Raw genomic sequence first — 26,181 nt, 5'->3', positions numbered from 1 at the left:
TGATATTCACAATATAGTTAAGATTTAGGAATTTCTCTCAGGAACTACTTGTTCATTCTACTTTTAAATTTTCCATAGGTGAATCTTAATGTTCACAGTTGATTATACAATCAAAAGGAGTAGAAAGGCGGAATCCCTCACCTATCAAACCTCCTTGTGCTGACAACACAGTATGAAGATGAAACAACCAGAGGTCACTTAACTGCATTGTGGTTAAATACTATATAGAACATGTGGGTTCGTATCAAAGTTTCACAGTAAGTGACCCAATTTTTAAAAAACCAATCCTTCATGATGTTTTATGGTCTTTTTTGGGTTAAAGTTTAGGACTATAAAGGCAGATCCCCTCAAAGTGCCTCAAAATTTGAATATGAAATGCACATCTGAAGGAGTGGTATGTTAAACCGAGCCTTAGCCAGCTCAGAGATTTCACTGGGATCTCAATTTACAAACATATGAGAATTAAAACTAACTTCTATCCCTGCTGCTGAAAAGGAAAATAGTGAGCAGTCATGTAGCAGTGCATAGACCATGACTATTCATAGAGTCAATTTATTCAGATACAAATACTGCTCAAATGGAGCAGTTTGCTATTTGTATAATGGTCCAGGACTCATCTGAACTGTTTAAATAACTTGCATAAATACTCAGGCCTTCAAGGTCTGTTTCCTTCCCATGGGATAGGCAGCAAGTTAAGGAGAGGTTCCCCTCATATCCATTGTCTTATGCAAACTCAAGGGACTTTCCCCATCATCATGGACAAAGCCCTGAATTTGGATTTTCTTTAACTTTTTAGGATCTCCCCTGTTTAAACCACAAATTACTGATTCTATTTCACCAGTGAAATTGCCAATTGCCCAAGACTTGGTTTTGTCTTAAGGTAAAATAAAACTACAACTACACACTTTTTTGCCCATGATGTCGTGAAAATGCATGTTGACAGCCTGGTCCACTGATTGTTCGTCCTCGAAAGTAATAAATCCAAAACCTAGCCAACGACGAAGAGTGAATCAAGGTAGCAGGGTGTTGTGACACAAAACAGGATGATGAACAGTATTAGGGGCGGACCAAGGGTTCAAGCAGGGGCTTCAGATAACCAAGGCTTGTGTTATGAAGTTCTCAAAAATCAGTCCTCTGAGAAAACTGTAGTGTGTACTTTATATATAAATTATCAGGCAACTAATGCCTCAGCTTAGTTTCATACATGCAACATTACAAACTGAAACAATTAAAATCAATGTTTAGCTTCTTGTATCTAATCCATCCACTAAAAGGGGTGGAGAGATAAACACTACCACAACCCTAAATGTTACTGTACCACAACTTCTAAAAACAATGTTTGTGGAACAGCAGGTTAAAATAAGGCAGCTTTGCTCTCATCCTTGAACCAAAATATATCCTAGGATTAGGAACCCAGGTAAAACTTACACTTATTACAGTTACTAACGCTGCAAAGTAACCCCCCCGCTCCTCCCCAAAAAATATTGTGCGTGTGTGGGGGGTATTTACTTTCTTGGAAAACAGTACAAATTTAAAGGAATTTTTTTTGAAATGTAGCTGATAAAGCATGAGAATTTTTACCACTCCATGGATGAATGATAAGCTTCAGAAACTAACAGCCTAGGTCAGAGATTCTCAAACTTCTTACATCTTAACACAGAGAGCACTTAATGGACATTACCCCTGCCAATCATAGCTCTCCTGTGCCAAATATAGCAGTTGCCTGCACAGCAAACGAGAAGTATTTCGCTGTTTAAAGTAACCAGGGTTGCCTTAAAAACAAAAACCAACCACTCATGTCTCTTGCTTGTCAATTCATCTCTGCCCAATCTGTTCTGTTGCTATCCCTTCCCCTTGCTGCCTAGTTCCCTCCTTCTTCAATCTCAGTAGATGTTCCCCAGGAGCCTTTTGCCCTGCACATCTCTAGCACTGGTGCTCTGGTGTTCCGAAGGGTAACTCATTTCCTCCTCTCACCTATAGCAACAATCCCACTGGCTCCTCCTAGAATCCAGGTGCTTTTACAGGCAGTTGGGTTCCAGTGCCCATAGAAGCAGCCAGAAAGGAGAAGATACCAGCACCATGTGATCGGAGACCTCTCTGCAGTCACAGTTTGAGAACCACTGCGCTTAGGCTGTAGCTGCTGACACTGCCTAGAGAGTGGCAAAGTAGTGGTTAATTTCACAGAACATTAAGGCGGAGTCATGCCATCAACCACTCACTGCTGGTGGAATAACCAAATCCCAGGAAAGGTAAGAACACATGCAGTATATAACAGTTTTGCCATTCTTTAAAATTAGCTAAGGGGTACAGCAGTAAAATTAGAAAGAAAAAGAAAAAAACCAAGGTGCAGCATCAAAAGCATATGGAATATGGGTGCATTTCTGCTTTTCTGAAACCCAAGTTTTCCCCCTTGGTTTGCATTTTGCTTTGCAGCTAGTGCTGACAGCAGCCATATATTGCTCTAAAGCGTTAAACAGAAATACAGTATCTATAACAGTTAGTGTCTCTCTAAGCTTATCCAACTGGGTTGGGTAAGCCCAAAGAGGCCTATTGTAGAGAAGGTTTATATATAAAATACACAAAGATACAGGCCAAAATAGATTCCAGCAGGTCAAATTCTGCTGTCAGCAACAAGAGCAAAAGACATCACTAAAATAAAATTAAAATAAAAGGAATAAACTTTTAGCAATTCCCACACACAAGAGACTGGCAGTATAAACGAAGTTTTGTTGGTCTATGATGAAAGCAGCCTCAAAACTGAAAGCCGCATTTCATCAATATATTTGTCTGAAGTTAACTGGAATTCTCAGCAGCACTGGAGTAGAAAGAGGACACATTCAAAGTCTACATTGAGTATTAGATCAGTTTAATATTACAGCCTTCCACCTCAAAAGATGAGGGGAAAACAGATGATACCCATCCAACTACTGAGATGGTCCATTAAAGTTTGTTCACAGAAAACTGGGTGAAGACAGCAGACAGATGCCATGTCTCAGGGAAACAGACAATTTTTTAAAGACCCAAACACCATACCATAAAAAGAGTATTTAAGAAATGAGAATGATTACAGAGGACAGAACTCCAGAGCAGATGGGAACGGACACAAAATTTTAAAAGGATGTCGTAAAAAACGATAAATATAGCTATTGGAAGACTTGCTCTAACTTTTTTGAAGGCAGAAGTTTACTGATGGACTAGACAGATTTTGTGTTTAAGATGGGGGACTCGAGAACAGTGAAGCTGGACTGCAGCTAAAGGGAAGAAACTGAACACACAGTAAGAACCTCTGAGCTACTGAAAAGTAGTTGGTTTAGTTAATGAAACAGCATGAAAGCAAAGATCAGGACAAACAAAACAGATTATTTCTTTTAGGAAGCAATAATAATAATGTTGGCTATGCTTCTACTTTACTTGGAATTTAGAAAAGTTCTTGATAAAGCACTGCACAAAAGACCACAACAACGTGAGTAGGTATGGGATGTGGAAAGGATAGGATTGTGTGTAAAGTGAAGGACTGGACTTCAGTATTGAAGACCCAGGGCCAGAGTCTCAGAAGTCAACACAGCAACCATGATTTATATCACCTGAGGATCTGGCCCCTGGTTTTCTTGTAGTAAGCAGTCTGAGATGGAGGAAGTAGCAGTAGACTGCCACAGAGGACAGTAACAGGGCCAATTTTGATTTTTTTCTCTCTCAGTGACTTGATAAAATGACATGCACTAAGGGATTTGTAGAAAGTGAGAGAGCACTAAAGTCAAAGGAGGAAGGCAAAATTCAGAATAATGTGGATAGAAAAGAATATTGGCAGATAAGTGAGCTTCTGCAATTTAATGCAGAGAAATTTAAGATAAGTCAAAAGAACAAGAAGAGTATAAGCTCAATAGCATTTTATATAACAAAATACCAAGCAGGAGAAAAATATTCTTGGATGTACAAACAGCAGCATTGAATACAAACTATGAGGAAATTTTTCTAGCATTTTCTGAGGGATTAAGGAGGCCATGTTTGGAAACTACATGCGGTTACCATGTTATGAAGAGGATACAGAAATGGAGAACAGAAACAAGCTACGACAGTGACAGGACTCAGGGATTTCAGTCATTTTTAAAAATTAGACAAATCAAAGAGAATTGTGGGGTACAACTACTCCCTCAAATGGATGGACTCAGAGGCTTTCATCCCAGAATATGTCGTCTTAAAATTCTGCTTTACCCTGTAACACTGAGTGGATTGGAAGCCTTCTATTAATTTTTTAGTGCAGCTTTAGCAGCGGAGCCATTAATCCAAACCAGCTGTGATGTTTTAGTCCTTTTTACTCAGAGACTGCAAGATTGGGATAAATATTTCAAAGGTGCAGGTGATGCAATCATTTCTAAAATATAGTTTCAAAACTCCAAGCAAGTTTTAATCAGGTGTTTATTTTGGTCTCCACTGCCTCCTCTATTTAAAATAAGCTGCTCTATAGTATTTACTGAATGGATGAATTTGTTTTTTATTTAAGGAGAACAGATCAGTTGCAAGAGGATTAAGACTATTATCAAGACAAAAACAAAACAAATATATTGAAACTTCGTTTACACCCCAATAAAGACAAAGCCCGCCCTTCCTCTGACTGTGGAACTGGCCTGTACCTCTGTGATAAATTATCACCTAGAGAGAAGAAATCTAAAGAGATATCGTTAATCACAGTTAAACAATTCACAGAGAGAAAAAGAAAAAAAAAGAAAAGAAAAAAAAAAACTTACTTAACATTACTGTACTTTACTATGAAACACTTAAATATGCCACTAAGGATGTATGTCTAAATTAAAAATAAAACTAAGACTTGACTTAGCTTAATAAATATGAAGTGAATATATTTCTTAATAATGGAATCAGAGGAGAAATGAAAGTTCAGATGGCAAACTATTCTCTAGCATGTCTCACATGCTACAAGGTGATCAGTGCAACTAAACTTCATGTACTTTTACAATAGTGCCTCTGTAATAGTTAACAAATAGATGATTGATGCAATGAAAGGCGGATGACATGAAAATTACTTCATATTTTGACCAAAGGTTACAGACTTGCTCATCTAGCCTATTAATTGTTTTCCTTTTTAAGGAACAAAAATAATAATTCTAGTATGAATGGGGACATATAATTCCTGCAAACACATAAACAACTTCTCAAAGGCAATTTTATGTAATTTAAGAAAATTGGTTTTCCTTGAATTTCAAGTAAAGACATTTAACCAAAACAAAAAGCACAAATGGATGGATCTGATTCCAATCTCATGTTTAGAGATAATTTGAACTGCAAAGAAAAAAACTGAATACAACACAACTGTAGACTTTAACATACCTTCATGTTAAATGGGGGAAATCTGAAGCAAATTAGTTAACTGAACTTTTTCAATATTTTAAACCATGTGTTCGGTTCAGATGTTTAATTCTGTTCATATTCAAGTAAAAAGAACCAGCAAAAAAATGAACATGTAACATCTGACTTTAAAAACAGACACACCAAATGAAGCGGTGTATGAAAAGCCTACGTTTGTGATATTTGTCCACTGAAATCTTTTCCTGAGGCAATGTAAAAAACAAAAACAAAACAAAAAAAACCACTACGTTTTTTGATGGTGTGAAATAGTTTGCCATCTGACTACAGGAGAGGATGAAGAAATTTCAAGGACAAACTAGATCAGCCTTTACCTCGGGGCCTCTGTTTCTCTGCATCATAGATCATTACAACTTCAGTGACCTGGAAGAGAGAAGGGAAATTCTACTAACTACGTTACCAGGGGAGCGATACAAGCAGCGTAGAACAGGCTGGTTTCCAGCACTCAATCCACAAAGCACAATTAAATGCCTGATGTAGCCATCAATACTTGTCTGTCACAGCACAATGCAAATAAACTCCAGTAAAGAGCAACACTTCCCATTTATGAAAATTCTAATTGAGTTCATTTGTTCCTAGCAACTAAAGTATAATCACATTTTTGCTTATTTAGGACTGCAACAAACTTTACCCACCAAAAACATTGATAAACTAGAGTTACGGTTGCTAAAGTGCATATCCCACCAACCAGATCATAAAAATAAGGAAACAAACAATTAAATCATTCAACACCCCTTTTCAGTACTACTTCTCAGGCCTGGTCCCCACTAAGCCCCCACTTCGGACTAAGGTACGCAAATTCAGCTACGTTAATAACGTAGCTGAATTTGAAGTACCTTAGTCCGAACTTACCGCGGGTCCAGACGCGGCAGGAAGGCTCCCCCGTCGATGCCGCGTACTCCTCTCGGCGAGCTGGAGTACCGGCGTCGACGGCGAGCACTTCCGGGATCGATTTATCGCGTCTTAACCAGACGCGATAAATCGATCCCAGAACATAGATTGCCTGCCGCTGGACCCTCCGGTAAGTGAAGACGTATCCTCAGTCTCAACTACCTTTCTTCCACAACATGCACATTTCCACCCTCATCCTGAACAAGGTAGCCTTAATTCCAACTACTTTACTGACTAATATAGGATTTGTGTAGCTTTCCTATTATGTCTCTCTGTGGAGCATGGTGTCCCTGAGGTAAGACATTTCTATGATGTTTAGGCAAAGTTATGCCAGTGGATAATGCTAATGATTGTTGTTTTAAATATGGAAATGACTAAAATGCCAAATTACAAAACTGGTGTTAAATCTGAGATGTTATCACATACGCATAGAGAGAGAAGCTTAAAGTTTTTGAGAACTGTGATAATTTAAGCTGTAGGAAAACAGGATAAAAGTTCAAAAAATGTTTCCTTGGCAAACACTGGTAAATATTACACGGAAAAGCCAATTGGTCTTAAGAGTTATTATGAAAAATTTGTATTGAGACTAAATTCCATAAAATATTAAAGAATGCAAGCTTATTGGAGCTGAAATTGATGTCTCCATTTTACTTTGAAATACTCTGAAGTATAGACTCTCCAAAGTACTATACAACTAGTACAGAACACATGCATGTATTAAACAGAGTTAATCTGTACTGCTTTAGGGCTGATTATTGTCAATATTAATCACCCCTCTCCAGATTTTTCAGAATAAAAATTCACTGCACAATTAAGGTGATATGCATAGACTAACCCCAGGGGTGCCATTTATTTTAATACCAATTTTAAAGGCAGGTCATATGGCCATTTTCAAGTTAAATATAAAAATAAACCAGAAAGTTTCCAGTTTCATAACAATCTTGTGGCTATTCCTATATCACTACATCCCTGCTTTAAAAAACTACTTTCAATTTAGCTTAGAACATTTGTATCTCAAGCAGCTGAAATAATCTATTAGTCTGATACTCATTTGTCTTGCTTTCCAACTTCTGTGAAAGATTCCAGTCATGTTTTGGAGATCACCACAAAGGATACACTCACTTGAAGGTATATTATCGAACTCTGCTGATTCAGGTTTGTCATCATTTAGAGCTGGTAGGCCAGTTGGAAGCATGACAACAAGCCATAATATTATTTGGTTTCCATCTGTTCCGCTGGTCTGTTTGATACCGCTTTGCTTGGTTTGAGTCCTACTTGCCATACTGGTCAGTAACAATCCCCATAGGTCTCTTAGAAGCAGAGCCTGCCCTTTTGTTGTCGTCTTAGCTTCTAGTTTTTCAGGAAGCTATACCTGTAATTCTGTGTGCTCTTGAATGTGTTTTTCCCAGAATACAGGATCCCATATTTCTACAGGTACTTAAATGACTACACACACACAATTCTTGTCTTAAGAATGCTACCTTGGGCTCCCCAAATTCTATTTTAACTATAAAGTGCTTCTACTTACTTTTATGGCACTTACACTCAATGGCTGTGGCCTCCTATATCTGATGGAACTTAACCCTGTATCTCCCAAGCCATCCAGGTCAGAATTGGAAAGCCATAAGTCTGCGAGAAGAGCCTTTAGAAATTATGCTCCACAACTATGGATTCCACTCCCCACTTTTATTTGTAAACTCAGTCTGTTGCAGCTTTTCAAACTAAAGAAACATCTATTAGCCATTGGTGTTAATCTTTTTTTTAAAAAATTATCGTTTTAACCAAATTTCATTGAAAAACATCATGATACCACTTGAGAAAGATGGCTACATAGATGCTTTGGGCTGCTGATGGAATTTAGAAAGATAGGTGATTTAAAGGTGAAGATGGTTACAAAAGCATTTTGGAGTTAGGGCGACCAACCAATAGCCAGTGTGAATCTCTTTGCTTTTGACATTATGACTAGTACAACTGACATGAACAGTCATATAAAATTTATACTACTCCACAATATTTTAAATTGAACTTAATATACAAACTAATCTTTGAACATTGTAACAATTTACCTATTCCAGAAAAAATCTGACAATAAAAGTAGAAATAAATGTGAGTTTAATGAAGTCATATCTGGACATCTTCATTCTATATCAACTTAAAACTGAAGCGGGCAAAATTTCAAGAAAAGCATGAGTAAGAAACTGCATGAATTAGTAGTCTGACCCTAGAAATGAGATTCTGAAGACCGAAAGGACTCAGTTAATGTTAAAACAGCATAGTGAAACCAAAACAATGTCAAGTGGATCACCAAAAAGTCTTTCACCAATTTGCTTAGAGGACAGAGACCTGTGATGATGCAAATTCACTGAAGTACCTGCTGTTCCAAAAGCAAATGGAAAGTTTTCATAATCAAACTAAGGTACACTAAAACAGCAGCTGAAAGGAGGGTGATAAGTCATAAGTCATAATTAAACTTGAGGGTTTTTCCTCCCCCCCTTTGAAGAGGGGAGAGAAAATAGTATCAGGAATAGCTAAACCAAAGGAGGCAGGGGAAGGTGCATAACAAGTTGTGCACATGAGGGCAAGTGATCTGATGAAAAATGGCAAATGTGCTGCAAAAGTAAACATTTACTATACTTTACCACAAAACACTTCAATATGTCTCTGGGGAAGTTTGCCTAAATTAACACTAAAATTTGACAGCTTAATGAAATCAGAATGAAGACGGGGGAAAAACATCTTGTAACCAGCCGATGCTTGCCATGATGATGAATGACTCACCACTCCGAATTTCTTGAAGTATTCCCTGAGCTCAGTCTCGCCACAGTTGTGAGGGATCCCACCAACAAAAATTTTATTTGATTTACTGTTATCACTTCTGGGTCCTTTCTGCTAAATCAAGAGGGATAAAATACTGTTAGTTAGAACTGTGATAAACACTGTAGCATAATCTACCTTCACTGGTACATGAAGGTGGGTTGCTCTAATCCATTTTGCATTCTAGGACTAACAAAGTCACAATTCAAATTGAAGTCCAAACTTGGAAGACACCCATTTTGTTTCAAATGGAGCAAAAGCGTGTTCTGGATTCATTAATTTGGTATGCTTAGCTATAACTTGGTGTCCTTTCTTGGTAAGGACGGAGAACTGAGGGCAATGTTCTGAAAGCATTTATTTCTTAATTAAGCAGTATTAACCAGCAGGTTGTGGGTTGTGCTGGGATAGCAAATAACCTTAAGGGGATTTTTAGACACTATCATTTACATTCTTTCAATCCACAAAAGTTGGGTAATTAAAATACACCTCTACCCAGATAGAACGCTGTCCTCAGGAGCCAAAAAAATCTTACCGCGTTATAGTTGAAACCGCATTATATCGAACTTGCTTTGATCCGCCGGAGTGCGCCGCGCCGCCCCCCCCCCCCCCCCCAGACCACTGTGTTACCGTGTTATATCAGGTCGCGTTATATCAGGGTAGAGGTGTATTACTGATGTCATTAGAGAAACCTGAATGTTGATTAGTCAATCGCCCAAATGAAGATGAACATCTGTAGCATACCTGGACTGTACTCTACCTAAACATCCACACAGCTATTGAAGAATCACAGTCACGGATTACCTAACCCCCCCCCCCCTTTTTTTTAAATGAGAGCTACTTACAGCCTAGAAAATGTCAAAGCCTATCAATTGTTGACTCTATACTCAATTTCAGCAACCATGAATTTACAAGCCAGGTGGACTTGGTTCACAATCAGTGGAAGGCTAAACATGTTATTCTGGGAAATCAAGATACGAGTCCAAGTAAAACAGACTTTATTAAAGTAACTTTTTTATGGATTTCTACAATTCTGGGTAATTAGAACAATTTTTGGGGGGGGTGGGGGGAAGAATACTGGGTAGCAGAGAATTTACACTGATCAGTCCTAAATTGTAGTCAGATGGTTTCTACTTCACTTATTCACTTACAGGATAGACATTCAGGATAAAATTTTCAAAAGTGGCTAAGTGACTCAGAACCACAAGTCATGTTAAAAAGGTGATGGACACACATCTCAATGAAAATCGAAAGGCCAGGCTCCTAAGTCATTTAAGTCCTTCTGAAAATTTTACCCAAGTGCATCTATTCCCACAGCCATTTCAAATATAATGCCTGTATCATTCTCTTATCTAGAGTATATCATGAACTGTTTAATTTTCTTCCTCTGAGCACAAGCACCTTTCATTTTCTTAGAAACTGGGAGCTGAAAAGAAAGGGAGTATTCGCAGTACTAAATATTTATAATATTGTTAATATCGTTTTTTTTAATAATGTAAGTTATTCCAGTAGAAGCCAAATATCCCCAAGTAGATAGATGCAGCTTACATCAAGCAATTCATGTTCAGGATTTACTGTTCTTCAGAAACACAGTTCAGATTTGGGGACAATGTATACCTTCAAGTCAGCGGCACTGCTATGGGTACCCGCATGGCCCCACAGTATGCCAACATTTTTATGGCTGACTCAGAACAACACTTCCTCAGCTCTCGTCCCCTAGAGCCCCTACTCTACTTGCGCTACATTGATGGCATCTTCATCATCTGGACGCATGGGAAGGAGGCCTTTGTTGAAATCCTGGTGGAATTCCTCAATTTCCACCCCACCATCAACCTCAGCCTGAACCAGTCCACACAAGAGATCCACTTCCTGGACACTACAGTGCAAAGAAGCGATGGTCACAAACACCACCCTATACCAGAAACCTACTGACCGCTACATGCCTCCAGCTTTCATCCAGACCACATCACATGATCCATTGTCTACAGACAAGCCCTAAGATACAACCGCATTTGCTCCAATCCCTTAGACAGCGACAAACACCTACAGGATCTCTATCAAGCGTTCTTAAAACTACAATACCCAGAGCCGGCTCCAGGCACCAGCTTAACAAGCAGGTGCTTGGGGCGGCCAAGGGAAAGGGGCGGCACGTGCGGCAATTCGGGGGCGGCAGGTCCCTCACTCCCTCTAAGAGTGAAGGACCTGCCACCGCCGATCGCGGCTCCCCCCCTCGCCGCTGCCAGTCGCAATTGCGGCTTTTTTTTTTTTTCCCCCACGCTTGGGGCGGCAGAAATGCTGGAGCCGGCCCTGACAATACCCACCTGAGGAAGCAAAGAAACAGATTGAGAGCCAGAAGGGTACCCAGAAGTCACCTACTACAGGACAGACCCAACAAAGAACGCGACTAGCCGTCACCTACGGGTCCCAACTAAAACCTCTCCAGTGCATCACAAAGGATTTACAACCTATCCTGAAGGACGATCCCTCACTCTCATGGATCTTGGGAGACAGGCCAGTCCTTGCTTACAGACAGCTCCCCAACCTGAAGCAAATATTCACCAGCAATTACACACCACACAACAAAAACACCAACCCAGGAACAAATCCCTGCAAAAAACCCTGTTGCCAACTCTGTCTGCATATCTATTCAAGGGACACAGTCATAGGACCCAACCACATCAGCCACACCAACAGGGGCTTGTTCACCTGCACATCCACCAATGTGATATATGCCATCATGTGCCAGCAATGCCCCTCTGCCATGTACATTGGCCAAACCAGACAGGCTCTACACAAAAGAATAAATGGACACAAATGAGACATCAAGAATTGTAACATTCAAAAACCAGTAGGAGAGCACTTCAATCACCTTCAACACTCAATAACAGACATAAAAGTAGCCATTCTTCAACAACAACAACAACAACAAAAACGTCAAAAACATACTTCAACAAGAAACTGCAGAACTGGAATTAATTTGCAAACTCGACCCCATCAAATTAGGCCTGAATAAAAACTGGGAGTGGCTGGGTCACTACAAAAAGTAATGTTCCCTCTGTTGATACTCACACCTTCTTGTCAACTGTTGGGAATGGGCGACATCCACCCTGATTGAATTGACCTCGTTAGCACTGACCCCCCACTTGGTAAGGCAAGTGCCATCTTTTCATGTGCTGTAATATATATACCTGCCTACTGTATTTTCCCCTCCATGCATCTGATGAAGTGGGTTTTAGCCCACGAAAGCTTATACCCAAATAAATGTATTAGTCTCTAAGGTGCCACAAGGACTCCTCATTGTTTTTGCTGATACAGACTAACACGGCTACCCCTCTGAAACAGAACTCAATCTGTAGACTTAACCATAAAGGAAGACTGAAAGGGACATCAGTTGATTAAAAAAGGCTAGTCAAAAATGGGATCTCAAGAATTTGGCTATAACTGCAAAGATTTCATCCTCATTTTGTGCTTTGCATGCTCATAGATTTTACAAGTTACACTATCTGAAGAATAGGAAAAAAAGTAGATGCTAGACAAACAGCTACTTTACCAGATTAAAAACAAAAACAAAACACACACACACCCAGGAGACAGAACAATACTAAAATTAAACCAGTAAAATAAATATATTTCAGAAAAAAATATGTTCAAAATATAGCAGAACTTTAAACAGAGCAACAATCCAGTTTTCTTCCCCAAAAAGGTGGTGGTGGAGGTTAAGCTGTGGTACAAAATACCTGATGCTACCACAGTATAAGGAACATAAATAAGTTTTTAATTAATTCATCCCCCATCTCTCTCCCCCAAAAAACCCTTACACAAGCGTTGATGGAATTCTTGAACTTTGTTTGTGTAAATCAGACGTAAGAGCTAATTCAGATTTAGCCTGTTTGAAATTTCACAAAAGCATACAATTTAACTTCTACTCTATTTGTCCTTGCATAGTCACAGATCTTCATCACCACCATTACCCACAAAAGACCTAGTAGCATAACCAACAATTCCAATGAGAGCTTCACCCCTATGAAAAAAACACTTGGCTGTTAGAACTAAAATTCTGTTGAAGCAGCATGTATGAAAGTAAACTCCTTCACACACCATAATATAAAATGTAGTCAGCTTTAATTAAGAAGGCATCTGGCCTTAATACCAACTGCTTACTGTGTTTTACGCCAACACTTCTGCATTTCTCTCTCAGTTCCAAGCAGGTAAAAGAGCTTTCTAAAATTTACGTCAGATGATCAGGAACTGAGAGAAATACCAACATGATATTCATGATGCGTAGAGGCTGAAGAGTGCAGGCTGCTAGCCAGAAAGACCTTAGAATATATCTATCAGCATACTTTAAGGATCTCTCCTTACCCATCCCTCCTTTGGCCGTGTTCTTTCTGGTTGCATTCCCCGAGGTGTACATGGCTTTGGATCAATCTGTAACAAGTTCCAAATTGGTCAGTTCTAAGTGTGCAGAATATTTTGCTCTAATAAATGCATTCAAAGCGCCTGTGGATGCCATTCTCTAAACTTAACACTTCTGATAAAAGTTACCCCCAGATTACACATTTTGGAAGGAACAGTCATTGAATTAAACATAGCTTGAATTATTCATATGTCAACCACCACCCAAATTACTTTTAAATTCACCGATTTAAAAAAAATATTAAAGACCTAGTCATATTCTAAATAGTTAAAACCAAAGTGACAGGTAAACTTACATTTCGGCCATCTAATGTATGTGGTCTGCTGGCCAGTACTGTTCCCACGCAGTTGGGATCTTTAAATTTGACAAATCCAAACCCTCGAGATTGGTTTGTTGTTTTATCTTTCATTATTACGCAGTCTACAACTTCTCCATATTGGGAAAAGTAGCTACGGAGAGTTTCTGTTAAAAAATATGGTATTAAGCAGAACCAGCTATTAAAGAGTTTAACTTTTAGTAAAACTGACATGTCTAAATCTTCTAATATGCACTTGCTAAAATCTCGCATCTGATGATTTTTATCATTTAAAAATGATTTTCTAGCCATGTATCTGAAAACAGAATATGCTCATTGTTTTAACTCCACTCAGGTAGATGGAAGAAAATAGTACAGTAAATTAATTTTCAAAACAGAAATCAGCTATTTCTGAGTCAGCACTTTAAGGGATATCAAAACCAACTTTTCCTAATACCAACCAACATAACCAGGGAATATAAAATTTCCCCATATCCTTGCCCAGGAGATATGAAAGTGACATAATGTAAAGATGAACAACACAGTCAGGAGAGAAACGTACATTTAAAGTTTCTTTACGGGAATTCTATTACTGTTATTCATTAAAAAACAACAAAATCAAAGATCAGTAGTAAAGACTCAATTTTCTAGAGATGTTACTACTATATTACTTTATAAGAAAGTATGAGATATAAAGTTTTGTCCTTTGTAATGTTTTGGTATAATGGTTGTAGAATACATAACTTACCTTGTGTTGTACTCCAGTCTAGGCCACCCACAAACAACTTTCTGTAATTCAAACAACATATCGTGGTTAAAGTCTGAGGTCTGAATCAAACATGATGCATTATTTTAAGTAATAACATACACAACCTGTTTGGGCTTTCATCTAGCTAATGCAGTATTTTAGCATACTTTGAAGAACTCAAGGCCTGTTACTCACTGAAGATGCATTTCTCCTTTGCTTTTAAGTTTCCATTTTTATTTCAAGATTATCTTCAGGTATGTTACATACTGTTAGTATAGTGAAGGATTTAAAAACACTGAAGTATTATTTCTTCTGCATCCCACAGGTATAGGATTGCACGTTTATACCAAGAATATATTTTATTCTCATTTGAAATAGCAGATAGGAAATATGCCAGAAAAGCAGAAGTCAAATCAAACATCTATAGCTTTGACATTCATAAAAGAAAATATATGTCTAACAACATTAAAATATCCAGAAGAAAGAAGACAACACCAAATATCTTTACTTATCTACTTTTTGGGGCCAAGTGGGGTTGTTCATGTTGTGAAAATCCCCATGGTTCAGAGAGTATGAGCAAGGATCTACTCATTTTATTCCCGAGTTAAGGGTTTGAAGCAGTGCATAGGATCTTGCATGGACCCTCTGAGAATAAGCTCAGAGAACACCAGTGTGACTGTTTTAATAAACCCATCAAACACTGAATGTTGAACATACAAAATTGTTAAGAAGGATAAATAACAACTCAACTAGATAACAGATAATTTTAATAACTGTAGAGTATCCAATAAGATATGTAAACACTGCAAATACTGCAGTCCCTGAATCCCCTTTGTAAGAATAAATGTTATAGCAGATTTCCCAAGTTCTTTAATGTACTTCACTTTACCTTTCCTTCTTCAAGGGACTATCTTTAAAACTACTGGTGTATGAAAATTTATTCCACCTCAATTACTAAAGTTATCTTGTACCAACTTCCAAATGTCAAGCAATAAATGCATACACACAGGGAAATGGTATAGCAAATTTCTCTTGTGTGCCATATGGTAAAAGCTCAATGGGAATCATGACTAAAAGGCACATGCTTTACTTTAAAGCATGTTGAACTAGACACAATAATGAAAAATTCAGGCATCATTAATTCCAATCTCCTGGAACTTCTGTATACCACTTTTCCTTTGACCTAATTATAAACTTAGAGAACAACATTTGAATTTCCCCCCACTCTCAAATCAGAGAGCTGGAGTTGGTCCTTTAGGTGAATTACACCCACTTGTCTTTTGGGCTCCCAAAAATCAGAAAGAGACAAAGGATAGGTCTACACTTACCTCTGGGTCCAGCGGTAAGCAATCGATCTTCTGGGATCGATTTATCGCGTCTTGTCTAGACGCGATAAATCGATCCCGGAAGTGCTCGCCGTCGACACCGGTACTCCAGCTCGGCGAGAGGAGTACGCGGCATCGATGGGGGAGCCTGCCTGCCGTGTCTGGACCCGCGGTAAGTTCGAACTAAGGTACTTCGAATTCAGCTACGTTATTAACGTAGCTGAATTTGCATACCTTAGTTCGAAGTGGGGGGTTAGTGTGGACCAGGCCTAAGTCAGACCCAAAAATCCATAAAAAGAAATTCTTACATAGCAAACAAAACATTAAAAGTAATAATTTATTTGCTACTTATATGTTGCTACCTCACTTATCTTGGAAGACAAGTCAGATTCATTTTTGGTTACTGTCAGATTCTAGTTAATAAATGAAAGTGAAAGGAAAAGTAACTACAAAGTTCAGGTTAAAAACTGCAGGGGAAAGTTTAGTTTTTAAATGTGTATTGGCATAAAAAACAGGGAAACATTTCTATTGTTTGGTCTTTAGGTCTCGGAAAGCTCATTTTCACAATAGCTACATCATTCTAGGGAAAAATCTAACCTGACAGCATCTCGGTCAAGTTGTCTGTTAACTGCGGTGAAAACTAAAGAGCAGTGAAGTTAGGCTCTGCTAGTTACAAAGTCCTGACAGTCAGGCTACAAAAAGATCCTTCTGTAGCTAATTTTTGAAACACAAAATTAATGATTTGCAGTCTAAGACTGCAGACTGCACCATTTTTGTATGGTAATCTCTCTGCTTGAAGAATAAACGCAAGATGCCAAATAAAAGTGGAAATTTATGCTAATTTGGTTGTATCTGAAGAGAGTCTTCTCCTAACAGGCTCCTACCATAGCATAAAACTATCTTACATACTGCTACCCATTACCATAGTATCGGAGCACCTTCCACATAAAATCAATAGCAAAGATTTCTGCTTCATGGTAATAGAACAGAATGCCAAGGCCTTTCCCACAAGGAAAATACATAGTCTAGTAATTCTGTAAACTTTGCTGTGCAGTCAGCACATCATGTTTTGTTTGATCCTATTTTAGAAATGATGTTTTTTTTTTAAAAAAAAAAACATTACTTGAAATTAATGAGACTCAGACTCATTAGTAAGTTCTTAAATTATTTTAGTTTCCAAAAATAAGTTTATATGAAATGTGACATTCAAAAAAGATTGTGATGTAATAAGAAAGCGTTTCCTAGGAACCTTCAGGTACTAGGTAAAGAAGACAAGCCCATTTTAACTAACTTATGAAAAATATTTTTGCTGCAGTTGAAACCAAATGGTAAACATTAAATTGTGTGCTCCCCACTTGAAAAACAGAACACAGCAGGTCAAGTTTCATTTCGTGCACTGAACATCTGGAATACTAAAATATGGTATTTAGTTTTAGTAAAATTGTCACAATAGGTAGCTTTGAAAACCAATCAAAATGCATTGCTTAGGTATGCTGGTTGGTCAGAATTTGTAGTTTTGTTACAAAGACAAGAAGCATGACAGTGACATATGTATTCACACAATGCCTTTCATCTGAGTTCATCAAGGTGTTTAATAGTTATTAATCCACCTGTGATTTGAAAAATGTGAAACAGAAGTGACCGGGCCACAGTCATGAAAGTCAGACACAGAATTAAAAAATGAACTTTGGAGTACTGACTTCCAGGATTGAGATCAACCACCAGAAATCTTCTTAATACTGGACTGTGAAACCATACCTACATGATACCTACCTTATGATACAGTTTAAAAGTAACAAGTGAGGACAGTCTCATGCCTGCTGTATATCAGGACATTATGGACCAAAACATTAAGACTATAAAAAAATTACCAATTCTTAAACTAAAATGTAGCAGAAATCTAGGTCAAGGGCAAGTTTTCAGAAACAGCATCTAAATCGGTACCCACAAGTTCTCCATGTTACAGCATGCCCCAAAATTTCTATTTGTGCACAGACGCTGGACTACCTGATTTGCAACTGTATGCACATGCATATCAATTTTAGCATTTAAAAAAAAAACCCTACATATACAAAAAGTGCATCCCATAATTAAAAGCTAACTTAAGGCCATCCCAACATTTGGCCCTCTTACTCAGAAGCAGCATCTTAAAGGTCCACCTGTTATATTTTAGTAAGTAACTGAGTTTACACTAATATGACAGGGCGGTCTACTTCGTAAGAAAATGTCCTGTTTTCATGATCTTTCTCCAGAGAAAAGAGGAAATGATCTATTGTTTGTGTTTTCCACTTTGCTATAGTGCAGTGTACGGCCATAGCTCAGCTGAAGTCAGAAAAAAGTGTCTCCCAAAGAGAGGAGAAAGTTTCATTTGTATTTTTCCCATTCTCAGCCTGGTAGATTAAAAAAAAGAGCTACTTTACCCTATGAGAAAATGTTGCAACTTCCTCTCACCTGCTTTATGCAGAAGAAACTGGCTCTATTAAACAACTAGCTACTCCCTAACAATGGCTGCCATAAGGCACCAGTCAGCTTAGCTGTTGCTAATTTACAGAGTTGTGGGTGCAGTAGTAATTAATCATCAGGAATTTTGGATAATTCTGCTGTACAGAAGATGATTAGTAGCGGTAGCATAGACTTCACTTGTTCACTTGAGCTAGGAGCTCCAGGGAGGTATGGCAGTTTAGAAAAAGGCTGCAGTCAAGCCTCAGGAGCTAAAATTTGATTCCAGGAGCTGTAATTTTAATTTTTCTTGCATTTCTTTTAAAACACACATTACACCAACTTGCTCCAAGACATCTCAAGCTTACCTCAGCTGCTCAGCAAATGATAGTAAATAAAAATGCTTTAAGAATTTAGGTTTCCAGAGTCTAAAAATAATTAACATATTGTACAAATTTTAATCTTATTAAATGGTATTTTAAAATTTGCCTAGCTGGATCAGGGATTTCACCTCTAAGTCACTAGTTCGTAGATGGACCAGATCAGCAATGACATAAGCCTTATCTGCACTAGAAAACTGATTTGCTGTTGAGAACAGTTGTCAGTGGGTTCACATGAACCAGTCCAGAAAACGACTATCAGTGTACAAAGGACAATTTTCAGCACTCTTACAAAAACACTGACTACATCCACACTTAAATTGTTTTGGGAGAATGATCATTACCATATCCTCACCAGTGATACCAGTGTATACAGGGCTTCGGTGTTTTAACTGCCATATAACCCAACCCTGCCGAAAGCTGGTCTAAATGATACAAAAGTAAAAATGCCTGGGCACGCCCACCATTTGTTACCACCAGTGAAGCTGCACCAACAGTAGTGCGCAACAGAGGGAGATTTCCTGGAAGATACTATTAAACAAGGCTTACATGTTGAGAATGTTTTCCACAATGGTGCTAAAAATGGTTTTGTTCTTCTCTAGGCATTGAAATGTTTGCAGCATCAGTTCAAAGGACCCCACACATTGCTGACAATAGTTTCGAGTAACATGCCATTTTTTGGTTTGGATAAGGTTTTAAAGCCTACCACCAGATGGTCTATTTGGTTATCTGAGTGAAGCAAATTCTTTCCATCCAATTGCCCATAGGCAGATACAAAAACAGTTTTGCTAGCAGTCTCACCAAAGTGGCCAAGATGAGAACTGCACTCTTCCTTAGATCTGGTCCCCCCAAAAGAGAGCCTTCACTGCTCCTTCCTATGCTGTATCTATTCTGTGAAAACAAAGTTTCTAATAATGCCTAATAGGAACCACACAAAGATTTTTTTTTAAATAAATCAGGTAGTTGTGTGTATAACAAAATAGTCATAATTAAATTTTATTATAAATAAAAAAGGCAACGATTTTAGCTTTAGTTTTAAACCAAGGACTCTGGATTAGCAATACGCTCTTCATCTGCCACATACAACTATTCTATGTCAGGTTATCAAATATAAAAAAAATATACCATCTGTGGGTTTCTGACAGACCATCTAGTTATTTGACTGCAGGGAGTTCCCTTTCTCGATAATGACCATTGAAACCTTCCAACTCCATTATAAATTATTTCTAGCCACTTCACAGACAAATATTCAAACAAAAAAGAAGGGTTGTCTAAGGTCAACTACAGCAGCTGTATGTAAATGGAGCACTTCTATTTATATGCATACTATAGAATGGCAAAAGCCAGGCCAATCTTAGCCTTCAGCTCTGTGATGGATGGATTCTAATATACTGAGCAAAAGTAAACCCTATTTAATCAACCCACCTGCCTAAAACAAGGATCCAGGCACAATCTAAAGGAAAGCTGACAAAGCAAAATATTTAAGAAAGGACAGTGCAAGAGGATTGCTCATCTTGCAACATTTAGCTTATACCATCATCAACCTGTTCTCAGGAGTCTTACACAAGCTGAGGCTTGGCCATTTACAGCTTTGCTTGTACAAACACTTAAGGACAGGTAGTTAGTAAACTCTTGCCATCAGTTCAAGTATTGTGCAAGTGTACTTCTCTCTCACACACAAAAATCAATGTTTTCACACAGCTATATATAACAACTGACATTATGGAGCTAGGCTGAAGTTACCTTCTCTCAAACAAAGCAGATCGTTCTGAAATTTTGCATGCTTCACCTCATCCCAGAGTAGTTTGCATGGGACAATACAAGTGGAGGAGGAATATATGACATGCAAAGCAGCTCCATCCCACCTCTGGAGTCAATGTGTTAACTATGCCCAGAAATATTACACAACAATTGAAACTTTCAACAATGTGAAAGTTTTGAATTAACTACAACGAAGACACTTATTAAATTAAATCTCCAATTAATATCCTCGCTGATGAATACATCAGCTGTTTTCAATGCAGTTTCAGTAGGCTACAGAGTCCTCCAGGAGTACACCATTTTCTTTGGCACACAGTAGTTTAAGTAGTAACTGCAGAGAATAGTATCCATAAAATCTCTATGTGCCCCAGCTAGTGCAAAGGATTACAGCCCTTATGTGTATAATGTATCACCTAGGTGATTTGCCTTGGAATCTCATGTAGTTTTCCCTTCAATTATATAGGCAATCATAACCATATGGTATGAAATAACAGAAGCAGGTTTCACCAGTAGTCGAGAGAGAACGAGTCTTAGGGGCTCATAGCAGTATGAGACTATATACTCAGGTATTAAATATTTTCAACCACAAATCCCAAATTTACAAAACTAAAATTCCATGTGCTGTATGGCACAAATTCCCCTCCTTTCATTACCATTACCCTATTTCTCAATACAGCGGGAAGACAGTGAACTAATCAAAGTCTTATTTTATTATATGAGTTTACCAGGCTTCCATGAATGTCAGAACTGTAATATTTGGCAGTAAGCATGAAGTATAGGTAGCTAAAGTAATAAATCTCAAGACACAAGGAGCAGCAAAGAGATTTGAAAATAGAAGCCATGTCAGACGGAATAATCAAAAGGCAGGAGAAGCACTCTACTACTCCATTCTCAGGCATTATCTCTCAAATTAGATGTTTTGAGTCCAGCAGACCCAGAACATCTTTCAGATCTTATTTTTTTTAAATAATTTTACACATTGTAATACCATAAATATTTAAAACTGTTTCTTCAGAGTGATTATCACATATCAACTTTAGCAGTTAGCCTACTGGAAACAACACATAAGTGATCAAAAATATGAAAACTTTTTTCTTTCTGTCAATTCAATATTCCCCACTATACAAATTACACCTATACCCCGATATAACATGAATTCGGATACAATACGGTAAAGCAGCGCTGGGGGGGGGGGGGGGAGGGGAGGGATGGGGAGAGAGACTGCGCACTCCGGTGGATCAAAGCAAGTTCGATATAACGCGGTTTCATCTATAACGCGGTAAGATTTTTTGACTCCTGAGGATAGCCTTATATCGGGGTAGAGGTGTAGTTCAACAAGCTTGGAATGTTCTTTTTTTAAGTTAATGCTGACAGTTCAATTATGCCCACATATTTTGTTTCTAAGCTTTTAAAAAAATGTTATCAACTTACATTTTTGCATTAGAAGGTAAGACTCCTACTCTAGTCAATGAGGCAGCCACAGAAGATTTATAACAGCTTCCAAAATACAATTTTTGTTTCTTAAGATTAATTTCTAGTTGGCTGCCAAACAGACTTGACATCATAGTAAGATGTCTAAAACTGCAACATATCCTATTTTTTTCACCTTTCCCTTCTAAGTATTTTTGAGTGGATGAAGAAATTAATGATTGTTTTTTTACCATCTAAAATCTGATCCTTCCACACCTAAATATACTCAGGGAGTGAAATTATGAGCAATTTGCAATCCACAACAAGCCCATTGCCCAGAATGTGAGTTAACATAATATTTTGCCCAATATTTATAAGCCTGTTTTAAACATGTTACTCCAGAGCAACAAATTAGTCACTTTGAGAAATGCAGCTGTCAATGCCCTCCCATGGGAGAGCATTTCATAAATTAGTTTCAACAGTAATTGGGGCTCAGGACACAAAAATAATACTTTCAGAACAGGCAAATGGGGTAAACATAACCCAAGGGGCAAACACCATTCACTGAGACAAGTTATTTTCAAGGTATTCAGTACTATTACATCTCTTGTACTTCTGAGCTAGTTCAGAACTTAAACACAGAGGGACACAATAGATGAACCATTCTAGGAGTATAGTCCTGGACAATGTCGTCTAAGGTTTTAGTTTATGATTTTATGTCTATTTTAGTTTTTACAAGGATGAACAGTTTATCATGGTGGAAAAATTCACCGTCAACTGTTGCTACATTTCACTACAACAAAACACTTGGCAACCAGTGTGGTGTAAAAATACTCTATAGTTTTCTGTCAATTCTCCCATGCCCCGTCCACTGTCTTGCGAGTCTTAATATTGTAAAATGTTTGAGCAGTGTATGGAAAATTATATAAAATGCAATCTTAAATCCATGGGGAGCCATATATGGCATTATCTATTTGAAATAGCCAAAGTCCCCAGAAGGCCTTTAAAGCAAGGGGAACTTTTCTTTTTTTAAATTCAGCCATTCAAGATGCCTAATGTGAAACTGATCTGTGGAAGCCTGTCAGTGGAAGGGAAGGTTAAAAGACCAGAGGCACAGTACGAGGTTCCCGTCTCTAGTAGGGGAGCAGAGGGGAGATCAAAAGACTCTCTGTGTCCGTCTTTGTCCTGCCAGTCTTGGAGGGGTAGAGGCAGATGGCTCGTTCACCCTCAGCGTGCACCTCCCGACACGAGGGGGGAAACGACGTGGGCAAAGCCGGGTGAGTCCGGGACTCCTTGCCCCGGGGCAAGGCCGTCAGCCGATTGTGCATCTTCCTGGGCAACATCAAGGTGAGGACAAGCGAGGTGCAGGGCTGCCGCAGCTGCTCTGGTCCCAGGATACGTGGTACGTGTGTGCGGACCCCATAGCTGGTAGCCGGCTGGGCTGGCGAGCACTCCCCGACCAGGGGCCCTACGAGGCCGCGATCCCCCCCCCCCGGGACACGTGGGATGCTCCCGGGCCCACGGAAACGGGGCTCCGCGGACGCTTCGATTCGCGGCCTGGAGGAGGGAGCAAAGGCTCCCGCTTCGGCGCTGGCCGGGAGCCCCTGTGACCTTGGGCCCCGGCTCGAAGCACCTGCAGCCGCCAGGCCCCCGGCTAGGCGCGGGACCGGCTGGGGGGGGGGGGGGGGCGGCACGTGGAGGGGAACCCCCCCCCATGAGATGCGCGAGGACTCAGGATGGCGTCAGCCGCCAGCTCGTGGCCAGGGGGGGGGCAATATCCCAGCCCCCCCCCCCCGGAACTACCCGGCCTCAGCCCCTTCACTGGGGGCTCCCCCCGCCCTGAATCCCCCCAGCTCCCCCCCTCGCACAACCCCCCCCCCCAACGGCCCGGAGCCCCTCAGCCGCCCGCCCGCCTCACCCGATCTCGTCGGCGCCTCCCACGTTGTTCATGGCGGCGGCTCCAGGCAGCGTCCGGGCCGGGCCCGGCTCCCTCAGGCCCAGGCGGCGGCAGCAGCGGAAGGTCACGGGCTCCGCTTCCCTCCCGAGCTGCGCAACGGCGGCTCCGGCCCCCTCTTCCCCTCAGCGCCGCCCGCCAACCGCCGCTGCGCGTGCACCCTGGCCTCGCTACGGGGTCTCCGGGACCGCGCCCAACGAGCGGGTGAGGGGAAAGGGGGAGCGCGCCTGCGCGGCAGGCGCAGGGCCGCACGGGAAACGTAGTCCAGCGCCGGCTGGCTAACACGTGGTGCAGTCCCGCGGCAGCCATGCGGAGTCGAGCCGGCAGGAGGGAGCGAGAGGGCAGTGCGTGCGAGAAAGAGAGGCCGGGTGGGTGCTAAGGAGCGGACGCGTGAGAGAGCCCACGAGTGAATGCATAAGATCTAGCGTGTGGAAGGGAATGGGAGGTTGGCAGGAAAGTTGTTTGCAAGTGAGGCCTGGTCTACACTTAAATATAAAAATTGACCAGGGACATGAAAAAAATTGCATAATAAGGTCCTAGTTTGTTAACACTGGGGATGAGATTGACCTCAGCTAGGTTTCTGTCAGCCTATCTCCAGCCTCTCAGAGGGGTGGATTAACTCTATCAATGGAAAAACCCCTTCAGTCTGTGTAGGAAGCGTCTGTGGTACAGCGCCATAGCTTGCAGTGTAGACTCAGTCAGAGTGTGTGCATAGCATGGTCTGTACAGCCTGGGGGGCTGGGGAGAGGGTATGTGGGGCAGAGGTGCTCTTGGGTGTTTAGTAAGGTGTGAGTGTGCCTATGGCTTTGGGCCTGGTATACACACAGTTTTTGTGCTGGTATCATGATGTCACAGAGGGATGTGATTTTTAACCAAAATAGTTATACCAGTACAACCCCTAGTGTGAACAGTTACACTGGTATAATGGTGCCTCACACTGATACAGCTTATCCCTCTTCCTGTAAGGAAAAAGCTATACCTGTATAAGCACATTTATACCGATATATCTAGCCACACTACTGAGGTTATACCACTTTGCCCATCCACTACAGTTAAAGCAGTACAACTTTTGTGTGTAGACAAGCCTTAGGAAAAACAGTACTTTTTTAGGCCTGGTCTACACTACAGGGGTAGGTTGATGTAAGCAGCCCTGCATCAACCTAGCTTTGGAAGTGTCTTCAGTTAAATTTGGCTCCTGCCAAGGTAAGTGCCTCTGTACGTTGATTTAGTAACGTCACCTTCCCAAGTGGCATACAGTCACAGTCAATGTAGTTAGGTTGACGCAGTGTCAGTGTCGATCCTGTGTTGCTTACCAATTGTTCCTGGCTTTCAGGAGCCATCCCACAATGCTCTACACTGACAGTACAATTGATATAAGCGCTCCTGGTGAGGACGTGCACCACGGACACAAGGAGCCAAGTGTGCGCACGCACACACGAGTGATTTAATGACTGCAGTGGCTGTATGCTGACGTAAGTTAGGTCGACATAATTTCATAGTGCAGACATCTCCTTAATTGTTAGAGTTTAGCTAACTCCATGGAACTAATGTGATTGAAAAAAGCACCCTTTTTCCTATGCCTGATTTACGCGTAAAAAGTTTTACCAGCATCAGTGGAATCTGTGAACTATGTCAGTAGTGTAATACTTTGCCAACATATCAGAGGGGTAGCCGTGTTAGTCTGGGTCTGTAAAAAGCAACAGAGAGTCCTGTGGCACCTTATAGACTAACAGACGTATTGGAGCATAAGCTTTCAAGGGTGCCAATAAAAGCCCTACTGTAGATACAGCTATACCGGTATAAGCACTTTTGTACGGGTATAACTGTATCTACGCTACGGTTTTTTTGCCGCTTTGAGGTTCAGTCTGCATTTAGCAGCTGCCCCACTGCTGAGCTTCAGTGTAGACACTCGCTACAGCAGAGTCACTGCAGTTAAACCGACCTAGCGCTGTCTACACCGGGGACTGGATCGGCTTAACTACTTGACCAGGGTGTGGATTTTCCACAGCCCTGAGAGACGTTGCAATGTCAATGTAAGTTTTCTGCGTAGACCAGCCCTAACTAAGCCAGCATAGTTAAACCAGCAAAACTTTGAAATGTAGGCAAGGCCTGAGGCCTGGTCTACCCTAGGAAATTAGGTTGGTATAACTACATAGCTCAGGGGTGTGAAAAATCCACGCAGTTAAACCGACCTAACCCCTGGGGTAGACAGTGCGAGGGCGACAGGAGAATTCCTCCATCGACCAATCTATGCCGATGGGAGAACTCCTCCCAGTGGCGTAGATCATGTCTTCACTGAAGCAGTACAGCAGCGCAGCTGCAGGGTTTTAAGTGTAGACAAGCCTTAAGTCCATACAAGACCTCTATGTGC

General features: G+C 40.3%; 1 protein-coding gene across 11 annotated transcripts in view; it reads right to left on the bottom strand.

Annotated features, from left to right (window-relative positions):
- Positions 1-24,134, bottom strand: part of DAZAP1 (DAZ associated protein 1) — a 36,148-nt gene extending 12,014 nt beyond the window's left edge. For 3 of the 11 annotated variants that reach the window (XM_065578162.1, XM_065578165.1, XM_065578163.1), the window contains exons 1-4: positions 23,775-24,134; positions 9,049-9,156; positions 5,694-5,742; positions 906-988 (exon numbers count right to left, since the gene is read on the bottom strand). In XM_065578162.1, the coding sequence (XP_065434234.1) occupies positions 906-988; positions 5,694-5,742; positions 9,049-9,156; positions 23,775-24,119 (585 nt within the window). In that variant the 5' untranslated portion in view covers positions 24,120-24,134. Of the gene's footprint in view, positions 1-905; positions 989-5,693; positions 5,743-9,048; positions 9,160-13,443; positions 13,510-13,793; positions 13,961-14,541; positions 14,583-23,774 lie in introns of those variants that run through there. The other 8 variants (XM_065578167.1, XM_005302350.4, XM_008163034.4 and 5 more) reach the window with 8 other exon arrangements.
- Positions 24,135-26,181: the final 2,047 nt, after the last annotated feature.

Source organism: Chrysemys picta, chromosome 25 (assembly GCF_011386835.1).
Source record: "Chrysemys picta bellii isolate R12L10 chromosome 25, ASM1138683v2, whole genome shotgun sequence".
Classification (NCBI taxonomy): domain Eukaryota; kingdom Metazoa; phylum Chordata; order Testudines; family Emydidae; genus Chrysemys; species Chrysemys picta.
Note: the sequence above shows the minus strand (reverse complement) of the source record. Positions and strands in the feature narration are given on the sequence as shown.